Here is an 8,592-nt window from a genome sequence, read left to right as displayed (position 1 = left end):
GAAAGTGTTTTCTGAAAGGATGGATGATATTCACCATCAAGTGTGTTCAAATTTGAAAACGTCTGCTGATTCGATGAAGCTATGTTATGATGAGAGATCTACTGAAATCAGCTTTGTACCAGGAGACAAGGTGTGGTTGTATAATCCCAGGAAGACCAAAGGGATGTCTCCTAACTTGTCATCTCCATGGGAAGGTCTATATGACATAGGGGATCGTCTCTCAGACGTGACTTTCCAAATAAAATGTGGTCGGCGAGGTAAGCCAAAGGTGGTGCATGCCAACAGGCTTTGGCATTATCATGGTCCAGGACATTTCAGTTGGGACGAAGTGAACAATGAAACAAATGACACTGCTGAAGACATGGCACCTGAAAAAGCCACTGTCGAAGAAGAAACTCTACCCGGTTTTGAGAAGGAATACAGTGAAGCCATTAATGAAGTTACTACCACTGATGTGACTGTTACCAATAATAGGATGTTTCCTGATGGACCAGATGAACCCCACGTGAAGCAGAAGGCAATGAGACAGAAACCAGTAAGGAAGAGGATACGTTCCGTAAAATTAAGAGACTTTGTTGAATTTTAATTTTGTGTTTGTAAATGCTGTACATTTAATTAAGTTATTGTTAATTATCTATTGGTTTAATGTAAGTTGTTATTGTTCAGAACAAACAATACTAAGAAAGGGGTAGTGTTACAACAGCGGAAGTCACGTGATGCTGGTAAATAATATGTAAATCATCTGATATTACATATCGTATGTACATAACACTAAGTGTTAAGGAATAACATATCTAAGCTATCTGATATTACTTATCGTATTGTTACGACAGCGGAAGTCACGTGATGCTGGTAACACGTCATGAGATTTTAGAAAGATCATGAAGGCCCGAGCGTTTTCTAGGCGCCCTCTATTTTAATATATAAGCCCACAAAATAAAGCGGAGAGGAGACGTGACGGCACAAATAATTGCAGATAGGGAGATATAGAGACAGATAATCGAGTCAAGTAGTAAGTGAAGTGCAAGAATTATTGTGAATTATAGTGTGTGTTTAAGTTAAAGTGACTGTGGAAATTAAGTGTATTGCAAAGTTGTATTAAGAAAGAATAAACTAGTTTTATTTAAGAAAGGACTTGTATCACTGAAGTTCTTCGGAAATAATTTTTACGGGAGATTAACAAATGACCAGAGACGTAATAGTATGTATATAAAACTAAGTATTAAACAATGACTGATGTAAATCAACTGATATTACATATTGTATGTATGTAACACTAAGTGTTAAAGAATAACATATCTAAATCATCAGATATTACATACCATATGAATATAACACGTCAAGTGTTAAACAATAACTGACCTAAACCAGCAAATATTACCTACAATATGAATATAAAACTAAGTGTTAAACAATAACATATCTAAATCCACTGGAAACTGGATTACTCCTTACCTCCACTAGTAGAATTTGAGGGGGTAATGTGCATTGGGATGTTGTGAGGAACAGTGCTTGGGAAACAGTGCAATAGGTGAACCAAGGTTCCTAAATTTTTAAAAGCAAACCAACCCCAATTTATTCAATCAAGTGATTAGCAGGGACAGGCAGGATCATGATAGTCCAGTAGTGGCAGTCCCGGATAGCATGGTAATACCACCTAGTGATCTCCTAGGTGGTATTATTGAACTCCTCATTTCTACAGGGCTTGTTGTAACCAGTATAAAGTATATTGAAATAGTGGTTGCTAGTAATGAATTGGTTAGATAAAAGCACACCTGCCTGGGTAACACTCGCCACAGAGTTGGATCCTGTGAAAATGAAGTAAGGTAGAAATAAAAATACTCACCCCTCTGGATAATCTAGCCAAAGTGGTTAAGATAGCTACACGTGTTAAGTGAAAACCCTCAGATGAAGATACTGCCAAATCATGCAAACAATATTACAAATCTGATGAGACATGACTCGCAGAAGATTCCTTACCTTCAAAGAGAGCCCAGAATAAAAAATCATCATCTAGCATCTTGAGAGGCATGAGTGCAGGCAATAAAACCTTCACTGAACATGACAATAAAGGAAATCAGATCGGTAATCGAAGTGAGAAATAATGATCAGTTGAATTGGTGAAAAGGATTAAACCCGTTCCCTGTTTGAGTGTCTTGGATAAGAAGAACTGGTCTGAGGATGGTGGTAGAGTGATAAAGTGTTCTGTGGACAAACAGTGTAAACCACTCCAACTGGCTATATCTGAAAGTTAGTGGCAACAAAAAATAAACGTTAATATATAGGTGATACATGGCATATGAGAAGCAGGACACCAACAGATGTAGAGAAAGGGCATGGAATATAACATTAACATATTATGTAGGTAACTGGAATGGTTGTTTAGTACAAAGGACCCTAAGCAACCTAAGGAATCCAGAGAGTACTGGGGACTCAAAGAATATTTAGTTGCTAGTACCAAATGGTAGTCAATAAGGACGCCGTAAACAGGGAGATTATGGAAGATGTAAAAACCCTCATCAAAGAGCCAGTTATGGTTGACACTTCTGATAGAAGTGGATTCAGTCTCCTCTAAAGACACCACTGCTGATATATGTGTTATTTCCATTGAGAAATGTGCATTGCAGGATGAAACAAAAATAAAACTGAGACACATAGATGCCAACCTTCGAAATTAAACCCTGATGCCATATGAAAGACTACATAACCCCTATGCCCTAAGCTGGAGCTTCAGGATAGCCATGTGAACCCTGTCAAATGAAGGTTGCTTCCACAGAAATGGCCTAAAAAGAAGTGAAAATGATGGAAGCTCTTAAAAGTATTGCAGAAACAGAAACCAGGTTGTTACTACCAATCAGGTGCTATCAACAGGCCCAGACAATGGGTTGAAAGAAAACATAGTTAGTGCCTGGGGTAACATATGAATTGGAGGGAAGGCCTAGAATAATAATCCTGTCCCATCAGAATGCATCCATTGCCAAAGCCTGAAGGTTGGGTACTGGAGACCAAATTGCCAGTAGTTGAGTGTTCCAATGACAGGCCAACCTACCAAACAGAGTTGCAAAATGAGAGCCAAATTGACAGAACCTTGTGATGCAGCATCTATTCTGTTGGGAGAATCTATTTTGGTTGAGAAAATTGATCTGCTACCGCAGTCATCACTTGTGGAACATGGCAAGCTAGTACAGTGATATGATAAAAGTGATTCCAAGAAAGGAGGTCCAAAAACAAGGAGCCTTGGGCTAAGTGCCTCCTCAATGAGAAACACATGCCTTTGGAAGAGCAAGAAGGACTAAAATAATGTGTAGGGTTCATCGTCCTGGAATTATTAACTGCTGGTACATGCACCCAATCCCTGAAGCAAGGCATTTGTGAAAATATGAAATTTAGGATGAGGGGGTCAGTATAATAGACTGTAGAAACTATGGAGGTCGAATAATAACTATAAGTGTCAGCGGGTGGTATGTTTTGAAATGTTGTAATCTTTAAAATAAGGAATTGTCTGCTGTAAAAGTTGTTGTTATTGTATTATTGAATCAATTAAATATTAATTTGTTAATATATTTTACCCTGTAGTAAAATAATACTCCATTCCTTAGTTTTATGAAGCCTTACACACTACATAAGGGGGAACCTAACTATTGTTTATACAAATTCATACACAGTGACAATCGATGGTAAACAAAGTCTGAAGTAGGAAAAACAATATGTATGCATAAAATAAACATACCGATGTGCTAAGTGTGCCTGAATTAACCTGTATGGAATTTTTTGGCATTGATGGTAATTTATATTTCTGCCATCCAAGTCCTAGAAGTATCATGATGTTCACTTAATTTTTGTCTGTAAAATGAAATTCCCAGATGCTTCCTTGGTCAAGAATGCAAATAAAAAAATCACTGAATCTTCCTGGCTTCTCTGACCCATACAGCTTCACATGAAACATGATCAGTACTGATGTTTTAGTTTAATATTTAAAACAATAAGTGCAAAAAAACTGAAGAATGAAAAATATCCATTTTTACAAAAAAGTACTCTATAAGGAAAGAAATATATATTAACCACTGATTACCTTAACTAGGGAATCAAATATTCTTAGCTTTTCCCAAGGTAGCGTTCCTTGATGGAATTTAATGGCTGGTTCTTCAAATCCCATCAATCTTCGAAATTTGATATCTTCATTTTCTTGAAGTTCTTTATGCTGTTCTACCATTTGAGCATCAGGGACTTTTACTCCATTCTGTACTCTTCCTTCTTCTTTGTTCATAGAAACAGTTGGTTGTCCTAAGTGATTTTTAGTTTTATATTTAAATTTTGGATAAATTTCTTTAATCACAGTATGTTCACTATTAAAGCTTTTATGTACATCACTGATTAAATAACCATGACTTTCAATTGTCTGATTGGCATGCTTGGCTACAGCCAAACTTGGAGAAGGCTGACCAATATGAGATAAACTTTCCATATAATCCTGAATCAGTTTGGATTTCTGTTTTAAGTAACCCCTTTCTGTTAGATAACCTGAAAAAAACAAAAACATTCAAACCGTATTGTATAAAGAACATTTAACAACACCTAACATACCATGAATCAGGTGAAAACAGGAGGCCATCTAAATGATGAATTAATTATCTTACATGTTCCTTTATATAAACAATTATAAACTGATAACATATAACATACTAAGAATCAGGTGAAAACAAGAGGGTATATAAATGATGAATTCAATATCTTACATGTTCCTTTATATAAACAATTATTAACTGATAACCTCCAACATACTGTTATGACAGGGGTAGTCACATGATGCTGGTAACACGTCATGAGTTTCTAGAAGGATCATCACTTTTACTGGCAACTCTAGTCTTTTCCAGGCACCCTCTATTTTAGTATATAAGCTCGGCAAATAAAGTGGAGATATAATTGCAGATAGACAGATATAGAGACAGATAATTGAGTCAAGTCGTAAGTAAAATGCGTGAATCGTTGTGAATTATAGCTTGTGTTTAAGTTATAGTGACTGTGGAAATTAAGTGTATTGCAAAGTTGTATTGAGAAAGAATAAACTAGTTTTATTTAAGAAAGGACTTGTATCACTGAAGTTCCTCAGGAATAATTTATACCGGGAAATTAACAAACGACTAGAGATGTAACAATACCATGAATCAGGTGAAAACATGAAGGTATCTAAATGATGAATTCAATATCTTTATATTGTTCCTTTATATTGTTATGACAGCAGAAGTCACGTGACGCTGGGAGCATGCGAGCTGGAGTTTCTAGAAGAATCGTGACTTATCGGGGAACCTCACGATTGTCCCAGCATTTGCTAGATGCCCTCTTTTTTAGTATATAAGCCAGAGATAGATTGAAGAGAGATAATGGAGTCAAGCGAGCAGTAGGCACCGTAAGTAAAGTGTGTGAATCACTGTGATTTATAGTGTGTGTTTATAAAAGTAGTTAAGTTAAAGTGACTGTGTAAATTCTGTGTATTACTAAAATTTGTATCGAGAAAGAATAAACTAGTTTTAATTAAGAAAGGACTTCTATCGCTGAAGTTCCCAGGAAAGAATTTATACCAAAAATTAACAAACGAGCAGATACGTAACAATAATAAAAATGTTTCATGAGGCACACACGCGAGCAGTTCGTAGTAGCTCGTGGGTAATATAATTTGTTAGCGTAACATGAGCTGAATCTTCCTCAAGTGATTTACAACTTATAATGGCATGGATAGTAGTTAAACATGGTTCAAAGGTAATAAAACAATAAAATTTAATTATAAATAGATGTATACTATTACAAAGCCAAATTTTAAACTACAAAATGACATATTATATTATGTTGTTTTCTGTGAAGAGATTTGTATGTTTCGCTTCTAGTTCGAAATTCTATTCCCATGGGAAACTCATCAATGAGCTTAACTGAATATTACATTACATAGCTAGAGAGCCAGAAAAATTATGATTGTTATAGGAAATTGTCTATTACTCTGTGTTCTTAGGTGTATAATTTAATCAATAAAACATTATTTAGTGTAGTGGTTACAATTAGTATAAAGAAAGTAGGCTTAAGCTTCATGGATAGTTGACAGCAAAATAAAGACCCAGATAAGTACTAAATTTCTTGTTTTCATGTGTATTCTATGGATTATTATAAACTAAAATACAGTAGATTAGGTAAGACAATAAAAATTAATCATTAGTTATCCTCGTGAGGATACACTAATACACTATGTAATTCAATATGGTAATGTGAGCTTCACATTCACTGGGTGATTTACAGCTTGTGTGGCAGGATTATTAGTTAGACACAGTTCAAATATCAATAAAATTAAGTATAAGTAGATGTATACTGTTACAAACTTTAAGTTATTTAAGATAAAACAGTGGGGGTATCTTGTTACAATATGCAATCAATATAGCAAGAAAAAAGGGTAATTTAGATTAATTTAAATTTTTACATAGTGGTTTCGAGAAGTCTTACAGAGATAGGGTAGAGAAAATAGCAGATAAAATACAAAGATTTCCTGACAAAAAATGTTTATTTATTTAAAAAAGGTTTCAGAGTTTACACAACGGAAATTTGACAATTTTCAGATGAAGAAAAATATTTTTAATCTTAATATGAAAATCGCTTTGTATATCAAGCAGTCAAAGCTTTGAGTGAATGTGAAACCATATATTAAAAAATTTTTTTTGTAATAATACTTAAAATAAATTTCAATTTTGTAATCTTTACTGATAGTCTGAAGACATATATATATTCATTATCAAAAGTTATAGTATGACTAATCTCCTGGTTATGAATTACGTGCAATGCACCTAACCCATATGGAAAGAGTTTTAAAAGGCAGCACTCATTGAAAGATTACATTCCTTGATGACTTATCAGTGTTGTATAGCATGTCCTTTAAAGACAGCAATATTTCATCAATATCTCTGCAACAACTGCTAAGTTAGTAGTAGCAGCAGGATACTCTACAACAGTTGTCAACTTTCAGACCATGTTATTTCTTGTCTTTGTTAAGCTACATATTTCACAGAATCATAAACGGCTTAAGATGAAAGCCAAACAAGTTATATTTAAAATGTTTGCTTACCATCATCTAGCTGCTTCTGAATGTAGGCCATGTTCTCCTTCAGTCCTAAGGATAGATCAGATGTGGAAAAATTCTTGCTGGCAAAAATATGTTCTGCCATTTTGAAACCTGGTTGTTCTAGAACTTTTGGATACCTAACAAATAAGAGTGGGCATTAGAAAAACTAAAGCTATGATTGGTTGGAATTGAAACAAATATTTCAAAGTATATAGACACCATAAACTACAACATTTAAGACATATTAAATTATCTCATTTTCAAAACAAACATGCAAATTGGAAACAGCTAGTTAAAGAAAATATTTCATCTTTATTTAATATTTTGTCCAATCATATGTTTCGTGAATATCAAAACCAGACTAGTTACATACAGAGAAGAAACAGATTTCTTAAAGTGAGAACCTATATCTGAGTAAGAACCTATATCTCAGATACCTTATATCTTTAAGTAAGAAAATGTATCTGAGCTACCTTATATCTGAGTAAGAACCTACAACTGAGATACTTCATATCTGAGTAAGATCTGAGTAAGAAACTATGTCCGAGATACTTTATATCTGAGTAAGGACCTATATCTGAGATATTTTCTATCTGAGTTAGAACATATATCTGAGATACTTTATATCTGAGTAAGGACCTGTATCTGAGATACTTTATATCAAAGTAAGAACCTGTATCTGAAATACTTTAAATCTGAGTAAGAACCTATATCCGAAATACTTTAAATCTGAGTAAGAACCTATATCCGAGATACTATATATCGGAGTACGGACCTGTATCTGAGAGATTTTATATCTGAGTAAGAACCTATATCTGAGATACTTTATATCTGAGAAAAGACCTACATCTCAGATATTTTATATCTCAGTAAGGATCTGTATCTGAGATACTTTTATATCTGAGTAAGGAGCTGTATCTGAGATACCTTATATCTGAGTAAGAATCTATATCTGAAATACTTTATATCTGAGTAATAACCTATATCTGAGATACCTTATATCTGAGTGAGGACCTATGTCCGAGATACTTTGTATCTGAGTAAGGACCTATATCTCAGTAACAACCTATATCTGAGTAAGGACCTGTATCTGAGATACTTTATATCTGAGTAAGAACTTATATCTGAGATACTTTATATCTGAGTAAGAACCTGTATCTGAGATACTTTATACCTGAGTAAGAACTTATATCTGAGATACTTTATATCTGAGTAAGAACCTATATCTGAGATACCTTATATCTGAGTATGAATCTATATCTGAGATACTTTATATCTAAGATACCTTATATCAGAGTATGAATCTATATCTGAGATACTTCATATCTAAGAAAAGACCTACATCTGAGATACTATATATATGAGTATGGACCTATATCTGAGATACTTTATATCGGAGTAAGAACCTATATCTGAGATACTTTATATCGGAGTAAGAACCTATATCTGAGATACTTTATATCTGAGTAAGAACCTATATTTGAGATACTTTA

The 8,592-nt window shown here is 34.1% G+C and overlaps 1 protein-coding gene across 1 annotated transcript in view; it reads right to left on the bottom strand.

Annotated features, from left to right (window-relative positions):
- The window catches only part of LOC106475928 (N-acetylglucosamine-1-phosphotransferase subunits alpha/beta-like), a gene marked incomplete at both ends in the record, with an annotated part of 19,557 nt that extends 12,321 nt beyond the window's left edge, over nt 1-7,236 (bottom strand). The window contains 2 exons of the mRNA XM_013936603.1: nt 4,073-4,521; nt 7,103-7,236. Coding sequence (XP_013792057.1) covers nt 4,073-4,521; nt 7,103-7,236 — 583 coding nt within the window. The remainder of the gene's footprint in view (nt 1-4,072; nt 4,522-7,102) is intronic.
- Nucleotides 7,237-8,592: the final 1,356 nt, after the last annotated feature.

The sequence above is a fragment of the Limulus polyphemus genome, unplaced genomic scaffold (genome assembly GCF_000517525.1).
Source record: "Limulus polyphemus unplaced genomic scaffold, Limulus_polyphemus-2.1.2 Scaffold9455, whole genome shotgun sequence".
Classification (NCBI taxonomy): domain Eukaryota; kingdom Metazoa; phylum Arthropoda; class Merostomata; order Xiphosura; family Limulidae; genus Limulus; species Limulus polyphemus.
The sequence above is the reverse complement of the archived record's forward strand: the minus strand, read 5'-3'. Positions and strand labels throughout refer to the sequence as shown.